Source organism: Antennarius striatus, chromosome 12 (assembly GCF_040054535.1).
Source record: "Antennarius striatus isolate MH-2024 chromosome 12, ASM4005453v1, whole genome shotgun sequence".
NCBI lineage: Eukaryota > Metazoa > Chordata > Actinopteri > Lophiiformes > Antennariidae > Antennarius > Antennarius striatus.
Genome location: NC_090787.1, coordinates 20555161 through 20583156, shown reverse-complemented (window position 1 = coordinate 20583156; position 27996 = coordinate 20555161). Strand labels below are relative to the sequence as shown.

The following is a 27996-nucleotide window of genomic DNA, read 5'->3' as shown; positions in this document are numbered from 1 at the left end:
GGGAGAGAGAGGAGTGTTTGACAAATCATCAAATGGGCTGTTTATGTGTCGTTAACAGGATGCACAGCAGCCCGCATGAAGGAGTGGTTCGTTTGTTGGTTTTATCGGCTCGCTATGGCCTAGCGGCCCGGTTGTCTTTGGGTAATTTAGGGCCTCGTCAACCCTTTTCTGCTCTGACATTGCGGAATTCATTAGCAGCTAGTCGTTAGCAAACCAGCTAACTTAATAGCAACCGGCTAGCAGGCGTTCGTGGAATAAACACCTCACAACTGCTGAGACTCTTCACATATTCAAGGTGAGTAATTTATAAATTACTAAATACTGACTTAACTACTGAACTGTCAGTGTGCACTTGGCATTTTTATGCCAGCTAATTATCATTGTAACTAGCTAGCTGTATGATCTCACCATTGACTTACATTGATGTTTTCCTACGGACCATGACGGTAAACACTCTGGTTGGTCACTGAGGCATGACGGTATCTACGAGGTTGAGTTAAAAACCCAAATAATATTAAAAATAGTAATAATCAAGCAACCCAAATGCTGCCAAGAATATATTAATAAAGAAATAATGATAAATGCAAGGTCATAATATTTGATGGTTGGTCGCTGATGCTGCCCAATGGAGAGAACCCAAAACATTGCAGTGATTTATTCCGATAATAAGTCATTTTCCTCTCCCTCAAACTTGACTTTGTTCATAAAACGCTTAAATACAAATACTGTAGTATAATAAATATCTGGTAGAAACAGCACATCAGATTCAGTGATCCAAGGCGAATTTGTGGTCATCAAGCCCATAATACTCTCAGACTGATTACAAATCAATATAAAGCAGTATTCAGTAGTATAGATCATGTATAGTATTATAAATTAACACTATAATTTATATAATATTGAATATATTGTTTTTAGCTGCCTAATTTGAAAGGTTTTGGTCCATTTTATGCTACACATGTAGACATTATATTCACTGTTAATTAAATTGGTAATATATGATAAAAATATAGCAAGATATTAGGCTTTATAAATATGTGCATAAAAATTCAAGATTTTTTGTGCATTTAGAAAAAATAGGCCTGATATGACTGATCACATGTTGGCATCATTACTTTAAAAATTGGATAGCTGGGAAAGTGTGTGCATCTGCTTTGCACATGTTGACAATTTTATATAAAGCTAGCTTTAATAATACTGTAATAATAGTTCATTATAAAAATTAAAGTGGTATACCAGTACCCATAGCCAGGAAAAAAGAACACAAACACCTGAAAGGGGCACTCAAAACAGGTGTGGCTGATAGCTTGAACTTTGTATGAAGTGACAGAATGTTGAAAGTCCTTACCCTGTTTCAGGCTGTATAATTCTCTGAAAGAGAATATTGACCTCTAGACTCTGGAATGAGAAAGAAGCAGTTAAGGCAAGCTATGGTGTGTTTATTAACCTCTGACACACTCCTCTGTCTTATGAAGGAAGTCCTCCTTTAGTGCAGTCTGTTAGTTAATATTGAACTCCGTCATTGTTTTTTATGCCACTGAAATTATGGCTTGAATTTGTGTTTGTGGAGAACATGGGCTGAATCCTGTATTTGTCTAAAGCACTTGAGCAGAAAAGGGAATGTTCTGTGAGCAACAGGAATTTCATTCATGAGACAGGACTTAGTTATTTAAAAATGTCAACAAAGAAAATATGTTTTGTTATTGATCAAACAAACTAAAGTTATTTAATTTGTTGATCTCACTCAAATCCAAGTCATGTGATATATGTTAATTAGAAATCATAAACAGTACAATAATACTTGGCTTCGGCTGATGCTATTTTGCGTAAACTTCCTGATAGTTATGTGGTATGATAATGTGTATGAAAATAAAAGCTGGGCTGCTGGTGATGAACTCATCAGTTTTCAGAGTGGCCCCATGGGCACACACTGGTTCCAGCGGGATCGCACCATTTTAGCTATAATTCCGTCTATACATCCAATGGCAAAATGTGTGACAATTTTGCTTATGGATGACCTTTTTAATATGAAGCTCATCAAAGTAAAATTCTTGGTGTTCTCTGGCCTATTTTGTGTTAGTTTAGGGATTGGCAAAGAAAAAATGTTTGGGCATCACTAGTATGTTATTTTACACGTGAGACTATGTGTCCCAGACATTCTCAACCTTATGTAACTACCTTTGATAGTTTAAAAAAAACTAGAGGACTCACCTAATAGGTGAGGAGTTGATGTTAATAATCCTGGCTATGTGGTATGCTACCTGTGACTGTTAATCAGCTCAGAGGGACTTTTTTTCTCCCTTGCTAATGTAAAAAAACCAAATAACTTTTTTATTTTTATCAGGGCAGAGTCAAATAGAAAACACACTTCATACAGTGCAGCTCTGACTGCACGAGTCTCGTCATTATCAGTTGAAATCTTTTATTGTTTAATTCATCATTCTTTTGTCAACATTAGTTACCTTGTTGTCAAAGATTTTCTAAGTTAATCTTTCCTCAACCTGGATGCGAATGGAAGCAGGATGATAATTTAGATTTACATTAATATACTGGACAGATCTTGACTTTTGTGTTTAGTATAAGAATGAATAGCTGTAGTTTTAATAAAAAGATTGAGTCATTTCCTTGTTAATGTGCAGGAGAAGTCAAAGCACTAGCTTTGATCTATGGTCTTACTCACACTGGCCTTCTCCCTCGTCTTTCTATATTAGCCAGTTCCTGAGTTTACAAAAAATGAAATTTGACCTTGACCTACTTTTCTGAAGGTCAAGGTCATCATCTCATTTTCATCCCCTTTGTCACCAGAGTAATGTTCTTTTTGTTTCATCTTTCTATCTGCAACGGTTGCGAAGATATTTGGTGGACATAAGAACGAACTAACACTGACAATTATAATACATCACCGCTTTGAAGCAGGATGTAATTAGTGATCAATTAGAAGTTCATGTCAAATGTCCTTAGCGGTGGGTAGCATCAATTCTTCACCAACGGTTAAAGGTTTCTTTGCCTTAGCAATACGATTAGCCACTAGGTCTGATGCTCTCAGTGCGCTCACATGTGTTGATGTGGTGGCCATCAGTGATTGCTTCTGCGCTTTGTGTTCCTGGTTGTTTTTGTCAAAAAAACTTCAAAGCTTTGTCTTTTAAGGCTTTGGTGCTTTGGTCCCCAGGTGCCGAAGCAGCATCGAAGGCATCATTGACTCATTTGTTAGCTTGTCATCACATATTACAGAGTGGGCTCAGTGAGTTTCACCTGTAGGGATAAACCCGTATTGTAAGTAGGACTCTTGATGTTATCTTTAAAATGCATATTTTATGTTTCTGGAAGTCATAGGATCTTCCGTCTCCTCATTGGGCCTTTTCCGCTTTCCAAAGAATCTCCTCAAACGTGTTTTTTCTTTACTAATTTTTTCTTGTAGGAGTAATGGCTGGTAACCTATCACGTGACCGAGACCTGTCAAGAGGCACAGAAGCATGCAATCGGCTGTGCGTTATTCCGCGGAGAAGTCACTTTTGAAAATAAACATCTTTACATTGATTAATACACTGATTACACTGAATAATAAAAGAAAAATTTAAACGTTCTGTGCGTCCTAATGGCCCGCGACCATATACCAGTGGTTGGGTACCACTGCTATAGGACAAACGGAAAAACAGACACTTCACTGCAAATTATATATTTCTGAATGAGTGGGAGTTTCCTTGTTCTGGAGGGTGGGATAAAACATGCTGACTGAGATTTGCTTTTTTGTGGAGATAACATTGTTTAAATATTCATCTTCCGAACAGCTTGCTTTATTATATATATAAGAAGATAGTAAACGTTAAATGTGTTTGATTTAATGATATATAAGATTATTTCATCTTGTAAATAAACAAAGAGAGCTTTGCTAGCAAAGCACTAGGTTTGATCTATGAAAGTAGGTCAGAGCAGTAGCTTTGTCTTTGACCTATGCAAGTAGGTCAGGATACAATTTTGAATTCAGAAGTGTCGTGGGATATTGCAGTCTCTGACTGCCTTGTTTTCTATATACACTGCTCAAAAAAACTACAGGAACACTTCGAAAACACACCATATCTAAACGGGGATTAAATGATCTTGACTATCTTTCCTGATAATTCTGTAAGTAGGTGATATATTGTATTATTTGATAGAAATGAAAATGATCACCCAATAGAGGGGTAAATCAAAAATGAAAGTGAAAAAATGATGCAGTAGACTGGTCCATTTTGCCAAAATGTTATTGTAGCAACTCAAAACAATTCTCAGTAGTTTGTGTGGCCCCCACGTGCTTATATGCATGCCTGACAACGTTGGGGCTCCTAATGAGATGACGTATGAGGTCCTGGGGAATCTCCTCCCAAGTCTGGACCAGAGCATCACTTAGCTCCTTGACAGTCTGAGGAGCAACCTGGCAGCGCCGGATGGACCTAAACATAATGTCCCAGAGGTGTTCTATTGGGTTTAGGTCAGGTGAATGTGGGGGCCAGTCAATGGTTTCGATGCCTTCATCCTCCAGGAATTGCCTTTATACTCCAGCTACATGACGTGGGGTATTGTCATGGACCAGGAGGAACCCAGGTCCCAATTCACCAGCGTAGGGTCTGACAATGGGTCCAAAGATTTCATCCCAATACCTCATAGCAGTTAGGGTGCCGTTATATAACCTGTAGAGGTCTGTGTGTCCTTCCAGGGATATGCTTCCCCAGACTATCCCTGTCCACCACCAAAGCGGTCATGCTGAATGATATTGCTGGCAGCATAACGTTCATTACGGCATCTCCAGAGCCTTTCACGTCTGTCGTATGTGCTCAGGTTGAACCTGCTCTCATTGGTGAAGAGCACAGGGCGCCAGTGGCGTAGTTGCCAATTCTGGTGGTCTATGGCAAATGCCAATCGAGCTCTACGGTGCTGGGCAGCACAGAGCCCACTACAGGACGTCGGGCCCTCAGGCCACGCTCATGGAGCCTGTTTCTGATTGTTTGGTCAGAAACATTCACACCAGTAGCCTGCTGGAAGTCATTATGTAGGACTCTGGCAGTGCTCATCCTGTTCCTCCTTGCACAAAAGGAGCAGATACCGATCCTGCTGAGGGTTTGAGGACCTTCTACGGCCCTGTCCAGCTCTCCTGGAGTAACTACCTGTCTCCTGGAATGTACTCCAGGAGACAGGAGTACATTGAGACTGTGCTGGAGGACAAAGCAAACCTTCTTGCAACGGCACGTATTGATGTGCCGTCCTGGAGGAGTTGGACTATCTTTGTAGTGTCCAGGTACCGCACAATGCTATCAATAGAGACGTTGATCCAAGCCAAATGAAAAACTACAGTAGTAGAAAGTTAGTCAGCAAAAAAACAGCCAAAAGAGATGGGGGGGGGGGGAAGTAGCACTGGCCTCAACCTGGAAAACTATTCCTGTTTTGGGGGCAATGTCATTGTTGCCCCTCTGATGAACCTGTTGTTGATTTCAACAAAGCAGCTGAAACTGTTCAACAACCCCCTCTGCTACTTACCTGCCTAGCATTTGTGAATACAAGTTATATGATATATAACTAATACTAGTTATAATAAACTGTATATAACTAGTGTGTGTATATATACTTCTGTGTGTGTGTGTGTGTGCGTGTGCGTGTGCGTGTGCGTGTGTGTGTAAGTAAATGCATGTTCTGCAGGTGTTGTCTAGAAATGTATAGATGTGTCTACAGACCTCTATGCTAAAGCAGTCTTTTCTTGTTTCCAGGGTGCCCATTGACTGGCTATGGAGTGGTGTTGGCTTCAGACTGGATGACAGGGCCCACAGGAAGGACAGGGTCACACAGATTGTTAAATCAGCAGCAGGCCTCTCCTAGACATAGCCAACAACTGACTGGCAGTGACAACACATTTGTAGCCGACCTCATTCCCCTCCTTCTCTCTGTTTTGATACACCCTCCCCCTTTCCCACCTCTCCTTCCCTCCTCTGTCCCACAATTTGTTTTCTTTTCTTCCTTGTCTTGTTTCTCTTTGAGTTCTTGTACATCAAAATACTCTGAGCCTTATTATTGGAAGTACTCCTCTGGTCTGAGATTTTGTGACCTTTGACCTTACTCTCACTGGATTCACTATGAGCTGGTTGAGCAGATTGAACCCTAGGGGTAGTGGGAGTCGGTCTGGACACAGTGCTGCCCCCTCCAGCCCCTGCATTGCTGACCCAGAGACCTGCCTCATGGTGTTCAAGAACCACTGGAGACAAGTGAGCCGCAGTCACACCACATTTTTGAATCTTGATAAAATTATACATTTAGATTTTGGATTCAATTTTGTTTCTGATGTTCAGGGTTAAAAAGTGTCTTAAGATATTGGCTGGAATGGAATCTATTAGAATGAATGTGAATTTTATCTGGAACAGAAATACTGTGTTAATATTTTGTTTCGTTATTATGACCCCAGTAAAGGAGGCATATGGGGCTCCCCTTGTTTGTATGTCTGGAAAAAACAGGTTATGGTCGGTCCATACCTTATGAAAAAACACTGGAAAAAATTGTTTAATTTATGAATTTATAGTTGCTTCAAAAGTTTGTCTCTTTCGCCTCATTTAAAATTATGGAATGGGGGAAAACGTTGTCTACATCTGCACAAACCGAGTTTCTCTCTGTTAGGCTGAGCAAAACCTAACTCTCAGTTGAACTTGAGATGTGTAATGTTCACTATGCTAGTATTTTCACGCTTGGACTATGTATAGGAAAGCACTGGATTCACATATGAAATGCTGTTTAAGTGCTGCTACTACTAGAACTTGTTTGGCTAGTCTTAAGGTCCAATGACAGATGACAGGACTTCATCTGGATCTCCCTTCAAAGTGAGTGTTTTGGATAATTTTATTAAAGTGAATAGATGGAACCAGAAAGGCTGGTTGGTTGGACATTTCCTGAGTGTTTTTTCTATCGTATAAAATAACGACGACTTGCTGGCTTGGCATTCAATGGTACATTACCAACAGGAATTCCCAATTCTTCCAGACTCTGATAATTCTGTTTTATGTTTTAGCGCTCAAGGTGATTTTTCAAAATTGCTAGTTTTTTTAAGTACCTTCAACCATTCAGTTTTTTTTATGTATAAAGCAGAAGAAACAAGAACCACCGAGTGTTTTGTATGATAAATTGCTTAAGTATTTAACTGTTTTTATGTTAAATTCAGACAGATTTTCCATTGATAAATTCGTTGGTTAATTAAATGTGTTACACCTACATTATGAAAGTTATAATTGTTACAAAAATGAGTACCTGTGCATTCTTTGCCTTGCATGGAGCAGCGCTCAAATGAGAAGTAAATGTTCTTTTGGGTGAACAGTAAATGATGGAGTCCGTTGTTTTAGTGAATCATTGTCTAACAATAAACTCAGTGTGAATATTTGCACAAGTTACTTGTTAGAGTGAGTGAGATCAGGACTCAGGCATGGATTTACGTGCTTCTAAGCCCTACCATTATATTATCTCTGAGGCAATATAAGACATCAGTACTGCTTACTGGTCTGCCGTAGGAGACTGGTCCAAATGGAAACGCTTCAAATGAATGTTGTTTGTGATCAAACATGACTAGAGAAGCCTTGTCAATATTTAGAAATCCCATCCATCCCTCAAATTTTTAAAATGAGGAGACAGCTTTAATACGTTTCCATTTTTCAGTTACATGAAAGTAGATATGAGGGCATTAAAAATAAGAGGTTACATGCATGTGTGTGTGTGTGTACATTCATGAGAACATAAAGAAATGCATCTATCTGTACAACCTGCACACAACTCTACAGCTCCTTGTTTGCCCTTAGTTGTGCTGACTGTTACACCTCTTGGCAAATGGATGTAAAATGTCTGAGTGCATGTGATAAATGTGTGAACACTCTGCCCACGTCATTACACTTTTTACAATTTTGTGACGTATTTTTATCTTAAAACATAAACATTTTAGAAATTCTATTGTACAATAGTTGCAATATCTGCCAGTACTTTTTAGATTTCATGTTTTTTTTTCTTACTACAGTATTTTCTGCACTATAAGGCGCACCTAAAAGCATATAATTTTTTCATAAGCTCACAGTGCGCCTTATAGTCGGATGCGCCTTATATATGGATTAATATTAATAGTAATATTAATATCGCTGAAAAAAAGCTGTCAGTCTGGCTGACAGTTATGCCGCACTACGCCACCAGGGAGCAATGTCACAGTCCTCGATATTTTTGTGTTTTTGAAATGCTCTTTGTCTGGCCCGTCATCCAGGACATGTTTGCCAAGGGAAACCCTACCAGGAGCATAAAGCCCCTGATAACATAGCTCCTGGGATCATCCAGTCGCTCAAACTCCCCATAGTGATAAGGTGGCAGTTCCAGGGAGAGATTTTTGTAAAGATATAATACATAATCCAGACTGTTGGTGTGTTTGATGTACCGACATGGGCCTTTAATGCATTGGGATCCTCCCAAAACAATAAAATGAATCATTATCGTAATTTTTTATATAATTATTAGGTAATATAGTGGCATGAGATGTTTCTATAAAATCTAGATTTGAATCTTCTTCTATCAGAGAATATACAGACGTTACTAATAGTGTAATAATCAAGGCTAAATTCTTATCAAAATGCCCAGTGTGGCATTAATCTATCATTTGATCGCTCACTCGTTGCTCCTCATAAAAGATCAATAGCTGACATTGAATCACCAGATAAAATGTTACCTGACTGTAATTTAATGTGCATAAAAGGTTGCATTAAGTGAAGACAGTATAACTACAAGTGTTGAACTGAATTGAGGGTCTTGCTTTTCAGAGGTCATATCTTTGACTCATCATAGAGAAAAAATGAATTCCAGCATTGAACGTTGGATTGTCATTACGTTGCTGTTTTTTGCTGCAGGTCTCCTGGGTGTTGGAGCAGCAGGAGCCTTCATCCTCCAGCGATGACCTCACAGCAGTGAGGAATCACACTGACCAGATGCTGTGTCTGCTAGCAGAAGAACGGCCCGCTGAGAGCTCAGATGGGAGCACACCCATGGGTCCCATCCTGGAGATGGTGGTCACCAAGAATATTCTGGAGTGTCTGGTTCAGTGGCACCTCCGCCGTGGTCTGGATCCAGACAGCCAAGGGGCGCTGCTGAAACTTTTTGAGATGCTCATTGGTCAATCCCAGCAGCCTCTGCTGCAGTACACCGCGGTCCTGCACCCCCTACTGAGGCTTCTGGGAGCTTGTGCTGATCCAGATCTTGGTTGTCCTTCATCGCTTGAGAACAGCTTAGTACTGCTCCTCAACCAGGTACATTCACCTCTAGTCTGTGTGCTTCTTAAGGGTTTACAGTTAGCCTCAATCTGAAAAAGAGTGTATAGGTTGTTGAATTTTACATCCTCTTCATAACCTAAAGAACAGGTTTTTATTACGATAACATAAAATACTGTAGAATATACACCCAGAAATATTGACCAACCTCACAGATATTTGAGTTTTGCAAATTAATTAAACAGTTTGGTTTGGCGATTCCAGAATGTCCTTTTCTAGGACATTTGCTCTGCAGGACATTTAACTGAAGTATGGCAGATAAATACAACAAAAAAATTATATGACCGGCATAAAAAGTTTTTTTCCACAGCTTTGTTACAGCCCGCAAAGCGGTGATGTAATGTCAGTGTTCGTGTGTTCGTTTGTCCGTCCACCAAATATCTTCACAACTGTTGCAGATAGAAAAATGAAAGAAAAAGCACTCGGGCAGCAAAGGGGGTTAAAATGAAATGATGACCTTGACCTTGAGAAAACTAGGTCAAGGTCAAATTTCAAGTTTGTCAATTTTTTTTGAACATATCTCAGGAACCAGATAAGATAGAAAGACAAAACAAAAAAAATTATATTCAGGGTGGAAAGGGGATGAAAATTAGATCACAACTTTTACCTTTGAAAAACTCGGTCAAGGTCAAATTTTCACTTTTATACCTTTTTAGTACCTTTTTAGGTACACATCTCTGAAACCTGATGAGATATAATCACAAAACAAAAAGCAACATTTTCAGGAAGCCAGAGGAACACAATGTGATGATGACCTTAACTAAGTCAATGTCAACTTACCACTTTTGTATCTTTTAGTGTGGATGAAGGGTACAATTTTGAATTCAGGGGTGTCGCGGGATGTTACAGTCTCTGACTGAGTTGTACGTTTTTCTGTCTCCACATTGGGTCTTTTACCCTGCGCAAAGAAACTTTCCAAAGACATTTTGTTTTTTGTTGATTTTGCTACCTTAGTAGTTTCAGTTGAGACAGATGTGGAGTAGAGAATCTGGTAATTTTACAAAACAAACCATCATTCAGAATCAGATAAATAAAATGGAAAGAATGAAAAATATGTATTCTTTCTGTGTGACCCCATACCAGTAGAGCCACAAACTGGTACTGGTTTGTGGCCTGGAGGTTGGGCACTGTTGAACTAAAAAATCTAACAGACCTTCAAGTTTCAAGTTTATTTATTATATAGCCCAGATTCACAAAGAATGCCTCAAAAGGCTTTACAATCTGCCCATGGCCAGCTGACTTCTTTTTAACTCTAGGAACACACAAGAGACCTGTATTCTGAGAGCAGGGGGCCCTCATTGGAGTGTAAGGTTTAACCAGATCAGACATGTAGGTGGGAGCAAGCCCATTAATGCTTTTGTACGTCAATAGAAGTACCTTAAAGTCGGATCTAACATGAATCGGGAGCCAATGTAATGCAGCTGATACTAATAATTTACCTTTACTGTAAATTCCCATTCACTGTGAACTCTACTATGTTACTGTTTGCTTGTCGATTTCAGACAAAAATGTTTCATTATTTTTCTCACTTTGTGAATTTGACTGCCCCTATTCCAACCCTATAAACAAAATGTCATCATTGTTATAAAAACGAAGGACAGTCACCTGATAAAAGAGGTACAAATATTGAACTCCACAGCCTATGATGTTATCTCCTAATGACACCCATTCATTGCAAGTCCCCCAGAAAACTACACTTTGGCTTAACCAACCGCTGTGATGCTTTCTCGAAAGTGGAAACCCTGATGTCTGTTGACTCCCATTCTAAGAGTTTCCCTCACTGTTTGTTCATTACTGACTTTCTTTAATTGTGATCTTTAATTCAGATCTGTGTCTCCATGGCTCGGCAGCCTGTGGTTCTGGAGATGTTGTTCCAGGCGGCGCCGGCTCAGCAGGGCTCCACCAATCTGCTGATCTTCTCCCTGCTGGTCCCGTTCATCCACCGGGACGGGGCCATCGGACAGCAGGCCCGCGACGCCCTGCTGCTGGTCATGGCGGCCTCAGCCAGCCACCAGGCGGTGGCGCGCTACATCACCGAGAACTCGTACTTCTGCCCGGTGAGTGATGAAGGTCATGGAAAGTTGACATTTACGTAAATTAATTAAAATATTAATTAAAATAGTTTCTCTTGCGGATCTGACTTTATGATATCACATGTGATGAAGTGCTTCGTAAAAATTGGCCTGGATTTCTGATACAGCAATGTTTTTTGCTGTATCAGCAGTTTCAGCGATCGGTAAATTTAACCATACAATATTTCAAACCCTAAATCGTGACCAAATGCTGATTTTGTCATGCTTGTTGCAGTTTTACAATTTATTAGCGGTTTATAAATGTATTTACAAGAAAGGGATGCTCCACTTGGTTTTGAAAGTTTTTGTCTGAATTTAAAAACTGGGAAACTTTTCTTTTGTTGTGATATTTTCATAAAAATGTTTTTTTTTTTTTTTTGCATTTCCTTGGATAGCTGGTGCGTTGGTTCATTGTTTTGTCAAAGAAACCCAAAAAAACCCATGCAAACTGTCTAATCGTACCACCAGGCATGTTTGGTAGCGTGCAGCAGCTATATTTATTTATATGTTGTAGGTTTGAAATCAAGTGTGCTGCTATTTTTAATTTATGAACCAGTAAGGCATCAGTTCTGTCCTTTTTTTTCTTTTAATAATTCTGAATGTGTACGTTGTAGAGCTGCCACAAAGAATTATTTCAACTAATTACAGATGATTTTTTTTGTTTTGATTAGTCGACGACTCGGTCATTCGTAAATTGGAGGTAAAACATAAACCTTATCACACCAGCATGAAGCTGCTTTTAATAACCATCATTAGTTTTCAGCTTGAAGTGTTTAAGATAAATGCTAAACTAAAACTAAAAATAAAGACAATTAAGATCATAGTCCGTTTAACCTTTAATGAAATATGCTTGTAGTGACAAACAGTTGTTTAACTGTGTGGCATAAAGGGCAAACAGCTGAGTAAAATAAGAAAAAGACATTTGCCTAAACAATATAAAAATAAATAATTCAGGTTTATTTTTTTAGGTCTTTTTCTTTCCTCTTTTGTCTTTGGCACCAAACATAGTAACATTGAGGTAGACACCTTAAACAAGGGAATTATTAACAATACAGAAAACACATGAAATATGTGGGCTAAGGGGAGCAAGTGGATCAAATCCTCATTGCTAATGTTAATGTTTTCAGCTATATGAGTAAATAATAAGTTAGTACTCTGTTTACACTAATATTAGCAGCCAACTAGCCAGTCAGCTTACCCAGACAATGGCCCCTCTCCCTCAGTGTCTCAAGCCACAACGCGCTTCCTCTTCAGTTGCATCGAAGTTGTGCTGCCGTGGAAGGGAAGTTCTGTGTTTCAGATACGGCATCACACACTTTTTTCTTTTGTTTTCTTAAAATATTTCCACAAATTTGAGCACCGTTGCTGCCGAGCTGCCGTGATACCAGAGCCTGACTCGTATCACTTTGGGTCAACTATAAGATTAGTTGTCAACAGTTTTAAATTGTCAACATAAACACGACTAGTCGACTAATCATGGCAGCCCTAATACATTGTAGATTATTTATCGTTCTGATTGGGTTGCAGTCTTGTCAGATTCAGCTTTTATTTTGAAGCGTAAACTGACTGAAACCTGACTCAAATGTAAGTTCTTTTCAGTCGCAGTTGTTTTCATCCAGCTGACACTGACTGGAGGGGCCACATCGTTCTGCTTACAGTTAAAACTATTTGGACTGGGTTCAGCTTTTATCAAACCCAGTCAGAAAACCTGTGCAGTAAATCATCTTGACTAATTTCAAGCAGTCATTTATTATCGACTTCAAATTCCAGTTGTTTTTCTATGTTTGTTAGTTGATGTTCCTCATTATTGTATAAATAAGTGTAAATATTCACCTTGTGTGGTTATAAGGACCAAACACTGTTTCACTCCAATGTGTATTTCTCCTCTGTGTGTGATACTGTTCATATACTCCTGTCAACTCTTATAATTATGGTCGGTTAAGGCTCTGTAATCTGATACTGTAATCTGTGCACCTTTTCAGATTTAATTTTCATAAACGACTTGTTTGTTTGAAATGTATTTGTTTAGTGGGGTGATAAATTGTATATGACCAAACAATTTCTATAAACCCATAGTGACATCTGAAAAGGATTTTTTTTGTCAGACTATTTTTTCAGAATTCGACCCAGTATCAGATCACGATTCCATTTCCATCAAACTGCCAATGACTAACTCTGATGTGTTTTTTTTTTGACAAACTGATAAATCTACCTGTATATTTTATCCTTGTCTGACCCCCTGTTCTGTCTGTGTCCTATCAGGTGTTGGCAACGGGCCTCAGCGCTCTTTACTCCTCTCTGCCCAGGAAGATTGAAGTCCGTGGAGACGACTGGCACGCTCTCCGGCGGGAGGACTGGATGGTTGTGTCGTCGCTCGTTCTGTTCATGAACTCGCTGGAATTCTGTAACGCGGTGGTGCAGGTCGCTCATCCCCTGGTCCGCTCCCAGCTGCTGGACTACCTCCACAATGGATTTCTGGTACCTGTCATGGGTCCGGCGCTCCACAAGGTAGGAAAGGATAGGTGATTAAAACAAAACGTCAGCCATAGTTTGACTTTTTGTATAAAAAGGATAAAAAGTTACCTTTTTGAGTTACTGGAAGACCTCTTTAATTTATTATTTAAGTGCAAATTTTATGTCAGGTGATTTGTTCCCTGGACATTTTTGAAAGGATGAATCATGGTCTGAGTCAGAAAAAACCAGCAGATCTCAGATGTCTCGTCGCCCCCTCTGTTACAGTTTTAAAATGTCTCTTTATGTCTGTTTGCAGTCCTCTGTGGATGAGATGATCGCCAGCACTGCCTATCTAGACCTCTTTCTGCGCAGCGTGTCAGAGACGTCTCTCCTGAAAACCTTCCTGCGCTTCATCCTGTTGCATCGTCACGACAATGACACCATCCTGGACACGCTGCTCACACGCATCAGCAGCAATTCAAGGGTACAAAAAGTGTTTGTTATATACCCTCAAGTCCTTATTGAAACTGTGGCATGGGTGTTGAGTGGGCTGACTTAAAGCTGAACACGACTTGGGCAAAAACCAGAAGTGTTGTGTTGAACAATATTTGCAGTTAGTATGTTAATCTCCAGTGTAATTTTCCAAATCTCAGTCGCTCTGGGTGGGGTGGGGTCTGACAAAAGAAACATGAGACGCATGGGTTCATCGCCGCACTTTTTTTGTGTGTGTGAAACTCAAGACCGGCGTGACACACGTCCTAAAATTTTATCTTTTCTGGTATACGCATCACATGAAAGAAAATATTATTTGAAAAAGTAACCCACATATAGCACATCATGCATAAATATCTATGTCGTGTGTGTGTGTTTGTATTTAGATAGATGTGTGTGTTTATCTGCAGTGGTACCTCAAGATACAAGTTTAATCTATTTCGTGACTTAGCTAATCAAACAATTGGTAACTCCAACAACATTTTCCCCTTTTAAAATAACTAATTTCAATTCAATCTGTTCCAGCCTTGTAAAAAAAAGCCCCAAACTCCTCAAAATTATAAAACTTTTTAAAATACAATCAACCAATAGTGCATAATTAATTATATTTGCTGGCTTTTTTTATGATCTCATGATTCCACTTATTTCCCAAAAGAGTCTCTTCTGTGTGACCTGTTTTGTAGATTTAAGGGCACCGAACAGGGAGCGGTTATCATACAGATCAATGGAAGAGCTGCTATTTAGTGTTTCCAGTGGTGAGCTCTGTGAACAGCATTATCTATTCCGTCTGACAGCAAGAGTTTCTACAGCAAGAGCGCTTCTCAACACATGTCAGATCTTCTTGGATTGTTAACATATAGGAGGAAACACCTTCAGTAGCACGATCTATCCCCCCACAGGAAAAAGTCACATTCTCCTTGTGTCCAACATGAAACTTGAATAAAGGGGTCACACTTTGAGAGGTTGTGTGAGCCTGCCCTAAGAAAATCATCAACATGACATACAAGCACTCAAGTAACCTTAAGCTGCTCATTTATCCAATAAAAGTCTGTCATCCTGTGACATTTTACTATCCGTGTTCATCATAATTTCTTTCACCTTGTGGTAACAATAAAGCGATGCATCTGCACGACCAAACACACACTTCATACAAGCTTCCACAGAACACCATCACTGCCTACTTCAGGTGGAGGGCGAACAGAAATGTCTCTTAACAGCTCCATACCCCGCAAGAATGTAAAGTTGATGTCCATAGAACCAACTTCACACTGATTTTTGCAAATTATTGCTAATGGTAGTCTAAGATTCTGAAGCACAGGTTGCAGAATGCTGTAACTGTTCAATGTTAACTTCTTCAAAACCTCTGGCTACAAGTCGTGCTTTGGGCTCAAAACCCTTAGAAGTTTCTTTGAGACTACAGACCCGTCTGGTAGAAACATCCTTCTGACCAACTTACTCAAAACATCATTATTGCGCCAGTTTGAGCATCACGTATGTCAAGGTACCACTATATATACATCTCTATATATCTCTCTCTATATATATATAGATATGTGTGTGTATATATTATATATATATATATATATATATATATATATATATATATATATGTGTGTGTGTGTATATATAGAGACAAATAAATGTATAGATTTTTACATCCCGCTTCAAAGAGGTGATGTATTGTAATTGTCAGTGTTCGTTCGTACGTCCACCAAATATCTTTGCAACCGATGCAGATAGAAAGATGAAACAAAACGCACATTATTTGGGCAGCAAAGTGGATGAAAATGAGATGATGTCCTTGACCTTGAGAAAAGTAGGTAAAATTTAAAGTTTAAACTGCACTCAGGAACTAGAAAAGATAGAAAGACGAGGGGGATGGCAAGTGTTAGTAAGACCATAGATCATAGCTAGTGCTTTGATCTACCTATGCATTAGCTTTGATCTATGGTCAAAAACCTACCCTGGAAGTAGGTCAGGATGCAGCAGTCCCTGACTGCCCTGTTTTTTTCTGAATTTGTCCCCCCTTGTGTGTTGTAGCTCTGCATGGTATCACTGAGTCTCTTCAGGACTCTTCTCTCCCTGAACTGTGAAGACATCATGCTGCAACTAGTTCTCAGGTGTGTCTGCATATTTAAAAACGAAATATTATATTTTCATAGGCTTGTTTAAAATGTATAATCCAGATCAGTGGTGCGTCTGCACAAAGTTTTTGAGATTCACTCAACGTGTAAACTTTGTAAAATTGAGTGAGGGTAGAGTTGCTTCAACTATTATAGAACAATAGAACATACTGTGTTTTACTGTTTTAGGTACCTCCTGCCCTGTACCCATGTTATGCTGAGTCAGCGTCGCGCTATCAGGGAGACGGACATGTATGGAAAGTCAGCAGACAAGTTCCTGTCACTGATTCCACAGTGCTGCCGGCTGAGTGTAGCGCCCTCTGCTGACCGGGATGAGGACAGCGTGTTCTGGGGAAAAGGTGAGCAGGGAGCACTGGGAGCGAACAGGAATTAACGCTCACAGCTGTTAACATGAAGAGATCAGCCTCAAAGCTCCAGCCTTGAAATGTGAACATAAACTAAATGCATTTGATTTGAGCTGATTGGCCAGAATTACATTTCACAGTGAATCTTCACCTATATTTAACTAAGCAAATACTGTAGGTACGGCCTCCTATGAGATTATTTACTACATTTCAGCAACAGTAACCGCCCAAAGAATGAAGTCATTTGACTACCTGAATGTACTGAACGACTAAGGAGTACTGCAAATACAAAAGAGACTTGTTTCATTATAATGACATCACTGCTGGGAAATAACCTGTGTTAGACACGATTGAGGTGATGCAACATCTAGCAGTGTGTTAGTGTATTTCTGTGTTCTGTTTCTCCAGCTGTGGTGTCATGAATGATGGTCATTTCAGCCGGTTTTGTTGTGTGACGTCTGTAACGGTGTGGCCGTGGGTTCTTCTGTGAATGAACCTCCAGAAGTGAGAGAGGGACTATGTTTGAATGTTTTTAGCAGGTCTTTGATGGGATAGTGACGGACAAGAAGGGGCTCACTTGCATTAAATGTTAACTGTTGCGTTTTCCTTCTTCCTCCTCAGTTCTAAACAGCACCAGCGTGGAATCTCCAGCCCCCGTCAGGCCCAGCACCCCGTCTCGCTTAGCCATCTTCATCCGCCAACAGAGCATCGGAGGTGGTTCGGGAGGGGGTCCTTCTGCCCCCACCAGCTTGGAGCAGCTGCAGTCGGGTCCCTCCGGCTCCCACCCCCGCTCCCCTGACAGCCCGATGCGACAGCAGCAGAATCTCCCGGAGAATCTGGACTGGGATTCGGGCTACTTGGAGTACCTCAGAGACGCCAGACGGGGCATCGAACTTTGCTCGTGGGCGTGTCGTGACTGGTCAGCACCTTACGACGGAGAAAAGCCCTCCCCGAGGACGGTTTCTCAGCCCCCACCTCCACCTTCCTTGAACTCCTCTATGACTGTGTTCCCTGAGCACTTCTCTTTACAACAGGAAGGAAGCAGCGCCACCCCTCCAGGACAGCAGAGGGCAGCACCTGTGGCGCGATCTGAGTGGAACAGCTCGGAGCAGGACAGCGGGGAGTGGGACGTCACGATCGGCAAAAACAATTGCATAAGCCTCACCCCACGCTCTATGAAACGCAGCCTGCAGAAAGAAGAGTTCCTGCCAAAGACCGCGCCTCAGCTCGTCCCCTCGTCCTCATCATCATCGTCAGCCACGCCTTTATTAACATCTTCATCTCTAGCCCCTCACATTTTACCTTCTCACATGACCGTGAGCTACCAGGCCATATATAACGGGACAATGGTGCAGGAGCACGACTGCTCAGATAATCGGGACAGAGGACTTGAGGTAAAGAAAGTCAAGAGAGACTTGGGGGAGCAGCAGTATTTGGATGAAAATGCAAATCAAAATGGATCTCTCGTCTCCTGCAGCACTGCTCTCCCCCAGTCCGTTTTTATCCACAGTGAAAAGAGTGATTCAGAATGTGTCTGCATGAACCAGACTCCCTCACACCACTCCATCATCCAATCATCGCCCGACACCAAACTGCTGACCGGCAACACCTCAGACACATCCTCAGATCTTCCACAAACCAACCAGGGGCAGGAATCTGTAGAGAGTCTCATCCAGGAGCTGCTGGAGCAGGCGCCAGGAGAACCTCTGGTCGCCGGGGAAACCAACAACCAGGGCATCAGCATCGAGGCCTTCACGCAGGAACTGAGCGAGCTGGAGGACCGGGTGAAGGAGGGCGGCGGAGCGGCCCGTCAGCAGGAGGAAACGACCAGGCAGGCCCTCCCCACGGAGGGGCAGGAGGAGGAGACACAGTTGACCTCCGCCCTGGAGAGGAAACTGACAAATGACACAAAGGGGGAGGGGGACGCGGTGGGCCTCTGTAGTCCTGTCACACCCCTGAATCAGCCTACCTCGCAGCCGTACACAGGTGAGACCTACTTCTTTTATTTCTGTGCACTATGATGTTATAGTTAGTGTGGTATTTTTAAAATCTATGTGTCTCAGTCTTTCTGATTAAAGGTTCCAATAAAAAAATGACACGTATTAATTTGCATTTTTATGCAACATACTGTTATTCCAAAGCAAGTGAAACTGTTCTGTCACAGTTATAGTGCATAATTCTTAATACCACATTGAGAGGATGCATAAAGCATTACAGTATTTTCTGCACTTTAAGGCGCACCGGATTATAAGGCGCACACAATAAAAAATAAAATTTATTTGATAAACTGCAGCAGCTGTAGTTGCGCAATCCGTCCACTAGGTAGAGCCGCGCTGCTCAGGCAGTCATGATTGCAGTCCTGACTTCCTGACTACCTTTGAATGGCCCCTATTGTTATGTCAATAAGCCATTCTGAGCCTCATCAAGGAAACCTGATCACTTGATCACTTTGCCATCTTAGAAAGAAGTCAACACCCATATTAAAAAACCTGACATTAAAAACTGGTTAAATTCATTACGAGTGCAGTCAGTGCCAACAGAGCGGATTATTTCCTGATCTGAAGTTCGAAGCAGATATTTAAGGTCCGACGTCCGTCTTCGATCGATCGGTAGTCCAGTCGGAGGTGAGGTGCAGCTATTTGCTGCTGTGTGTCCTAAACAATTTTTTAACTAGTTTTTAATGTCAGGCTGCTAATTTACTGTCAAACATGACGCTGTTTTACTCCTAGAACTGACTTTAACGTCGGTGTCTCACCGCCGTGGATCTCAACGCACGTCGCTGCAGACAGAATACACAACCCTGAATGCGCCCCTCCTCCGCCCCCCAGAGATATCAACTACATTTGTAAATCAATGCAGCACACCAGACACCTTTGTCTAGCAGTGACTCTGCTCTTGAAATTTCGAAAAAGGCTGGAAGTTCAGCTTTGAGGGTCTTTCATTCACCTTTATACCAGTTTCTCCGTGTGTTTCCACAAACTAATAGAATGGACCGTCACTAGATTCCAGATGACAGCACAATGGCATTGTTAAGACCAATTCAGTTTAAAGTGGGTTATTTCTGACGCCAAATAGTTAGGAAATACTGAGATCAGTCAGTCAGTCAAACTTTATTCATAGAATTGTTGAAAGTTCCTTATGTTCTACTACGTAACCACCGGTGCTCCTACAGTCTGCTCTACCGTCTGAGAGCAGCTCAGTCAGAGCCGGGACTTCGGTGACGCCCCTTGACTACCGTTGTTAGGGGGCGTGGGCCCGAGTGCCTTGTGAGGGGGCTCCTCTGGTGGTGGAGTGCGGCATGACTGCCGGCCAGACTGCCGGCTTTTTTTCAGCGATCATGTTTTTAACCAATATTAATATGAATATCAATCCATATATAAGATGCACCGGATTATAAGGCGCACTACGGGTTTATGAGAACATTTTAGGCTTTTAGGTGCGCCTTATAGTGCGGAACACGGTACGGTACTTTTATCCATTGTTCTAACATATAAAGGAGACAGCAGTTTATCTACATCTTAATAACCCCTGTATAGACCAATGAAGCTTCACACATACTTCTTAAGGGCAATAAGGTGCGTTCTTTTTCTCAATCTGCTTATTTTTACACTCAATGAACCTTTAACATGATGGATTGATGGACGCCAATTTAATAAGAAGTCAGGAAATGTCATTTTTACCCAGCAGAGTGATTTGTAGAAAAGAGGGTAGAGCAATAATAGGACAAGAAAATAAACACTACGAGATATGATCAATCTCCAAAGCTGTTACCCAAAAAAAAAAAAAGAATCACAAATTTTAGCAAATGGACATCATAGGAAAAACCATGTATTCTTTTGGAATATATGCTGCAGCCTCATGTTTTTGAGCTAAATTTGTATCTTCTGTCTCTCCGGTCTCTGTTCAGGTCCCTTCATGGTGGTTCTGTTTGCTAAGTTGGAGAACATGCTGCAGAACTCGTTGTACGTGAACATCCTGCTCACAGGCATCGTGGCCCAGCTGGCCTGCTATCCTCAGCCACTCCTGCGCTCCTTCCTGCTCAACACCAACATGGTCTTCCAGCCCAGCGTGAAGTCACTTATTCAGGTGAACACGCTACAAACTGTTCAAGGGATGTCCTTGGTGGATTGTGCTCACTGCCAGTTGGAATAAAGTTCTTGTATTTATATTTGAAGTGATGGCAGCTGTGAGTCTTCCTGTTTTTAGACATTATTTCAACCCACGTCACATGTGTGTATACCTGTGTGTATACCTCACTTCCAAAAGCATCATTCTTCTAGCTCATTTGTGTACTTTATTTTCCATATCCTATATCTGTCCACATTCTCAGATAGTGATTTATGATCCTGCTAATGGGGGGTAAAAGGGAGCCAATATGGAATCAGATGGATTTGGTGAAATAAAAAAAATTGCAAGCTTTTCAGATCATTAACACACCAACAACAAAAAAAGAGAGAACTGTTTTATTACAAATGTAAAAGGGACTTTTGCACAATTTTCACTTCAAGTTAATAAAAAAAACAAAAAAACCCTTAAAATTATGTTTTGATCTCTCAAAAGAAAATACTGTATAAAAAAATGCATTAAAAATGGCACATCCTCCAATTCTCTAAAATTGTCCAGGACATACATGCTACGGAGATGATGATCAGCCTTTTCAGTGTCCTGAATATCATCTTTAAATGGAAAATATTTCTTCAGAGATTCTTGTTCAAAGGCTGAGTCATAAGAAGCTGCTCTTTTTTTAGGTTTGAAGATCTGATTCAAGTAGCTTTCTCAGTTCTGACTTATGACTGAAAGCCTTAAACCACTGTTATTGTTCCTCTTGGATTAGAAATGAAATGTGAAATTGTAAAACTGAAAAAAAAGGAATTAAAAAAGAAAGGAATACATCAAATTAATCATTATTTGCCAGTAATTCCAGTGTTTTTCCTGATGACCCACAGGTCTTAGGCTCTGTGAAGAATCGCATTGAGGCGTTTGCTGCATCCCATGAAGACTTTCCAGTCATGCTGAAGAAAGCCCAGCAGTACCTGGTGGCCCGAGGCAAAGTGGACTGGACCGACCCACCTGGAGCAGTTCCCCCCCTGCGGCGCTCTGATTCCCTAGGTGAAGATGATGATGGTGACACCTGAGTTTACACATGAATAGTTGTAGTAGCTACTCAGGCAGACTAGGACATCTGAGTCATGTACAGAACCATATTTCCAAAAGAGCTTAACAGAAGTTTTGGCCCATGTTTTAATTTTGATGAGACAGTCTATATTTCCATGCAAATATTCATTTATTTATCCAGCTATATCTTTAAAAGCAAGCCAGCATACGGAAAATAAATGAATATCTTTTAAATCACTTGACAGTTTACATGGTGTGGCTCATGTGCAGGAGTTTCAAGATCTTTCATACAATTTACCCTTCAAGCGGCAGGAAGTAATTTATATAGAAATAACTTTTTGTTTGGCTCTCCTAAAATTGCATTCTCTAAAATCACTTTGTCCCCCTAGTGACAGAGAGAGTCTGAAAAACATCTGACTTCCATAGCCTCACCTAATGCTTTTAACCTTTGGGAACTGTTTTGGCCCAAAAGTGACATTTTTGTTGCTTTTATGTGTTTCAATCCCAATACATCAGTCAGTTAAAAGACCAAATATAAGACATTTTGCCAGGAATTTTCTTTCATCTTTATTTTCTAAATTCCTTAATGCCTGTCATTGGAAGTGTATAGAATAGCAGATTTTCACTCTGTACACACAATACCTGAAATGGTCAAAAATGGTCCGAGTAACTCCCGTTATAACCACATATTTTTCCATATTTTGTGTTTTTCCCATTGGAAGAAAAACATTGTTTTAATGGCATATTCCATATAAACATATATAATAAAAAAATATAATAAACTTTATATGTATAGATTGGTCGGAAGTAATGGAAAAGATCTGATGCATTGAAAGAAAAAAAAAAATTTCTGTATTACATTTTCTTTTACATTTTTATGAGACGGCCCTTTTGTGACCCGATCAAGTAATGTGTGTAGACATTTTAATAGGTCCCTGAAGGTTAATGTGGTTTGCAAGTCTGCATCTGATCGGAGAGTGTCCATCACATGTGGACCATTATTTTATTTTAAACAAGCACAAACAATAACCAGACGTCAAAAAAGCACGCGCCCTGTTACCATTTATCCCAGCTTCTACGTTTCTATGTTCTCCTGCAGTGAAGAGTCGTAAGCCGTCTCTTGGAGACCTCATCCTTCGTCACACCCACAGCCCGACCCGGGCTCGTCACGCCGCCCAGCTGGCCTTGGCGCACGTGAAAGACAGCGGCCAATCGCTGCACAGCGCTCTGTTCAGGGGTGGAGGAGGAGGAGGAGGGGTCCCCAACTTGGAGAAGCAAGCTGAGGCGCTGAGAGTGAAGAACGCTGTGTACTGCGCTGTCATCTTCTGTGAGTTCCTCAAGGAGCTAGCAGCTCTGGCTCAAGAGCACTCGGTCACTCTGCCTTTCCCTCACAGCCAGGAGGCGGAGGAGTAGATGGACTCGAACCCGTCGATTCTTTGTGTTCGCGGCGTAAAAAAAAGATCCGTTTGATTTCCCGATGTCTAGAGGACAGACTGGATTCACACCGACGAGACGACTATTACGGTGTTTGATTTGGGGTTTTTAAATTTTGCCAAAATCATTACAGGACACCCACAAGACTGCAAGAATTTTATTCATCTGAACACTTATGATGTTGTGCATATCACATATTATATTTAGATTCTATACAGAGAAGGTCTCTGGAAATGTTGGAGGTTTTGGAGCGTGTACATAAATGTACCCTGTCATGGTAAAATGTGTCACAGTAAAGCCACAGATAAAAGAAATTAGTTGCACACACTGGTGCTAGGAAATACCCCGTGTTCTGTTGAAAGGGTGCTTTTTTGTTACACAGGAGAAGAATGTACTGTCCTGAAAGAAATTATGACAAACACCAAAAAATGACGTGTCTGCTCAGCCAACCACAGTGATCCAGTCAGCTTCCAGACCCTCCATCCAGGACTGACCAATAATGACACTGAAAAAAAACTACATGTTGCCCTAGTGACCTCAAGTTTTCAGCTACACTGCAAAGAATAGTCGCAAATAAATGGGATGAAAACTGGATTTTAAAGGCAGCTGTGTAAAAACTCCTGACGGTCAGACAAAACATGAGAAGGGAATGAGTTTTATTTCAATCGGCACCTTTTTCATTCATTTTGACATTTAAAAAAGGTCTCCCACGAGGCGTTGACTGACTTTTCTTTTTAACTGATCTTTGTGAGCTTTTTTGGTAAGTTAACTTCAAAGCTTGTAAGAGGCAATCTCCATATTATGTTCAGCTTCAAACCGAACACACAGCTTGTTGAACACGGAACTTAACACGCTGATGTTTAGTTAGTGTAACAGCTCCTATTTCTTTATTTTGCTCTACCAAGTATACATGGTTTGGAGAGGATGTGGAGTCCATGATGGCAGCGACTAGCTTTTAATTTATTTAATTGTGTGTGAAGATGAACGTTACTGCTGCGAAGGTTTTTTCCAAGACTCAATTCTTTTCCAAAGCCGCCTTGATTCCTTCAGCATCAAGCGAACATTTGAGGTTTTGAATCGTTTGAGTTTCTTCTTTTTGTTGAGGAAATTAAGATAACATTTAAGTCAGACTTCAGCTTCTTGTGAAAATGTTTTCTGCATATACTAGCCATTTTGTCTCAGCCTGTAGCAGCAGAGAATCTGCTAACAGCTCCTGCCATCCTGTCTTAACATTTGAAAACATGTTTGGACAAATGATCCATCTTGTCATAATTGTCATAGCCATCATTTTTGATGTAGTTCTTCATTACTGTTGTAACTCGGTTTTCTATGGAATTTTTTAAATAGATTTCTTAACACTCCACAGTTTTTTAAACACCGTTAGTTAAGAGTTTCTGCATGCCAAGTAAGGCCAGATTTACAAGTAAATATAACAAGGTAGAGTTCTATACAAGTTTTCTTTTGGTTGTGCTGTAGTGCTGATGTTAAATTAGCCTCCATGCAGTAGGTTTCAGTGGTGATGGTAACACGGTTATCTCTGAGTCTCTCCTACATCCTACCCTTTGCCATCCATCCAACCTGGTCAACACCAATCGGTCAGTGGGTTGGTCACATTGTAAACAAGCAGTTACGGTAATTTCTCTGATTTTTGTGATGCATTCATGGACACCAAAGGTAATCTTTCGTTATACCTTGTGTACGTGTCCCATTAGTTTCATGCTACACAACCTGAACACCAACGGACCCTGTCATTTCAATGCTTTCTAAACGTCGGATGTGCTGATTGACAACATGGCAGTTACAAGGCCAAATAGAGTAGAGTCATTCTCGAGATACAAGCTGATGTTGTATCCATCCGCCAACATGTGGGAAAGAAATGAGATCCGGTCTCAGCTGATGTTGTATCCCGACACGCGGCTCGTGTCTCGGATTTCTCTCACATATTGAACAAAATCTAAACAGCGCGACGACTCGTATCTCAAAACACTCACATGTTGAGCAGCCCGTATCTCGAGGTACTACTGCACAGGGAAAATATTAGAATGCTTTATAATCAGAAGGCCTTGGTGCTGAAACATCATGTAGACCCAGTTTAGATCTAATCTATTGTCAAGGCATTTTTTTTGCTACCTGGAGGTGGGAAAATATGTTTAGAAATTTGATCCATTGAAAGGAATGCTGCTACTATTTTGTGTTTTTATTTTTTTTGTTGGGACTTTAGCACATTACACCTCTACACTACCCACAGTGGTTTTCCACTGTTTACTGTGTATATGTATATTTTTATTTTTATTGTCTTTCTTACCTAAAAATTCAAAGACTGATATTGTAAAAGTTGCCATTGGATGTTTTTATAAGGGATTTCCTCCACTGCATGAATTTAATGCTGCAGACAGAGAACTCATCTCGCATACAAACACAAAGTATGACTTGACCTTATGAGAACGGATGCCTATTGAGTGATTACAGGGGACAACCTGCATAAGGATAAACAATATATCCACATTGTCTTTAAACATAGATTTGGGAATAGCATTCTTTTTTTTACTCATAGCGATCACCGTTCTGACACCAGTACAGAAATGTCTCCAAATAGTTGAGTGAACCAGGAACTGTAAGCAGAAAACATTTTACTGCGAGAGGAAAATGGGAAGAAAAAGTTCAATGTGCTAATATAATGTCATTAGCGCCTCACACAGAAATCCAGTGGCAATACCTGATTGTAAAAATGCACCTCAGCTGTGATGAATGCTATGTTCTTGTTTCACGTCTGATTGGATATTGATCAAAGTTTGATTTTTAAAAAAAAAATTTTTTTAATGCATGTGCTCGAACACTACAATTTCCATTTTTGTGCTAAAATTGAGAGGTTTATGTTTGAAGTTTCTGGATTTTGAATGTTGAAGGTTACTGCAAAAAAAAAACCTCGTTAGGTGTTTTGTTTCGTCCTTGATCCTGAATGGCTTTTCTATCACTCAAGTAGATGTGAATTAACTCAAAATTGGAATTTTGGAGGAAACAACTCAGCTCACGTCACCTAAGTGTGCCAAATGGGGCTTCCACGTAAAATGTGCATCAAAGCTGTAAATGCCTGAAGTTGAAATAAATAGAAATGAAAGGGTTTGGGTTTAGGTTTCATCTGAAGTGATGCTTAGAATTTGATTTCTCCATAAATTTTGTGCCATGTTTGACATAGATTGTCCTCCTGGTGACTTGTAATGCCTATCATCACATGTACATTGTTTTCCTTTTTTTTTTTTTTTTCATTTTGGACTCCTCCCCTGTGATCTATGCAAAACATGTGCACATGCCCCCTCCCCAGTTGAAGCTGAACAATGATGTGATTTACTGTAAAAAAGGCAATGGATAAAAATGCAAAGGTATGTGTATTATAATGTACATCAGGACAGAATGAAACATGCTAAAAAATCAATGTAATGATGAATGTTGTCAAAAATATTTTTCTATATTTTAAAATCATTAGAAAACTGACAAAAATACAAATGAGGAAAAAGGATGTCAGAACTCTACAAAGGGACTGTTTTTATTAATTTATAAATTTGCCAAGCAATATCACATTTGTCCTGTGTCACTTATTTATTTTTTTACCTGATAAAAGCGACCCTTCGTGACGAGATGGACTTCATCTCATTTCAATGTGTAGGAGTGGAAAAAAAGTAATTCCCCTGAAGAGATTTATGAAGGATCTATTTATTTATTTATTTATTTAATAGGCGCAGGAGGATTTTTTCTTTCTTGGCCTTTTTTACAGCCTGAAAAGGTAAGACCCCAGTTTTAACAAGAAACAGCAAAAACTTGTAAAGTAGGGTATTTATAAAGTACAATATCATGGGTGAGATACAGATCGGAGAATACACCCAACTTTTGTGCATGAGAACATCCTTGCTGTAGAAATACTTTCCATTGTTCATTTATTATTGATCTTGGAAGGAGGGGCACACTGGCTTCTCAGTTACATCTTTCTTTTAGGAGAACAGTTTCTGTGGTGTCAGAAACCAGGAGAAGTCCACAGGTTTTATTTTTAGAAAGAAACGTCCTTCTGTACCATCAGACACCTTCAGAGTTTTCTGTCTTTATGTTGTGTGATAGATAAATACATGATGAACATAGCGGTGCCCACAACCCTATGTAAGTTCATTCTTGATTACTAATGGACATGTACATGGCATGCATTTTCTGGGGTTTTATTGATGGAGCAGTTATTGATCAACTGAAGAAAGTCAAGTGTTAACTGAAAATAAAAACAATTTTTGTTTCCACTTTAAACACCAGTTTTTCGACTGAGCAGAGCCTGCAAAGTCTGCAGAAGAAATTTCTTAAACCCAGAGCAAAGTATTCACTAAAATCCATGTTAACACTAACCAACCCCAAATAATCAATAAATTCCACGAAGATGTAGAATAATGTCACAAAAACTATCATCTTCACAGCATCAATGTGTGCTGATTCCTCCGGTATCATCCTGCATGAAGGGTATTATTAAAGAATGTCGTCCTTATTCTGCATTAATGACAAAAGTACACAGTTTGTAGGAAAATGTTAATTGTAGATGCACAGTTGAAGTTTTACACAGTGAAGAAACTGGAGCTGGCTGGCTGTTTCCTAGCAACAGCCAACA

The 27996-nt window shown here is 40.3% G+C and overlaps 1 protein-coding gene across 1 annotated transcript; it reads left to right on the top strand.

The window, feature by feature from the left end:
* Positions 1–2: 2 nt before the first annotated feature.
* Positions 3–27554, top strand: fhip1b (FHF complex subunit HOOK interacting protein 1B). Its single transcript, XM_068329310.1, has 12 exons — positions 3–295; positions 5739–6230; positions 8886–9281; positions 11129–11359; positions 13637–13882; positions 14145–14312; positions 16361–16440; positions 16633–16802; positions 17430–18794; positions 20716–20894; positions 21755–21917; positions 23023–27554. The coding sequence occupies exons 2-12, from the start codon at positions 6102–6104 to the stop codon at positions 23334–23336; spliced, it is 3441 nt and encodes a 1146-aa protein (XP_068185411.1). The 5' UTR covers positions 3–295; positions 5739–6101; the 3' UTR covers positions 23337–27554.
* The last annotated feature ends 442 nt before the right edge of the window (positions 27555–27996 follow it).

Excerpts from the sequence above, each read along its gene's own strand:
- fhip1b (XM_068329310.1), top strand. The coding sequence starts at position 6,102 with ATGAGCTGGTTGAGCAGATTGAACCCTAGGGGTAGTGGGAGTCGGTCT. Across the intron at positions 6,231-8,885 it reads TCAAGAACCACTGGAGACAA|GTCTCCTGGGTGTTGGAGCA; the intron begins GTGAGCCGCAGT and ends TTTTTGCTGCAG. Across the intron at positions 11,360-13,636 it reads AGAACTCGTACTTCTGCCCG|GTGTTGGCAACGGGCCTCAG; the intron begins GTGAGTGATGAA and ends GTGTCCTATCAG.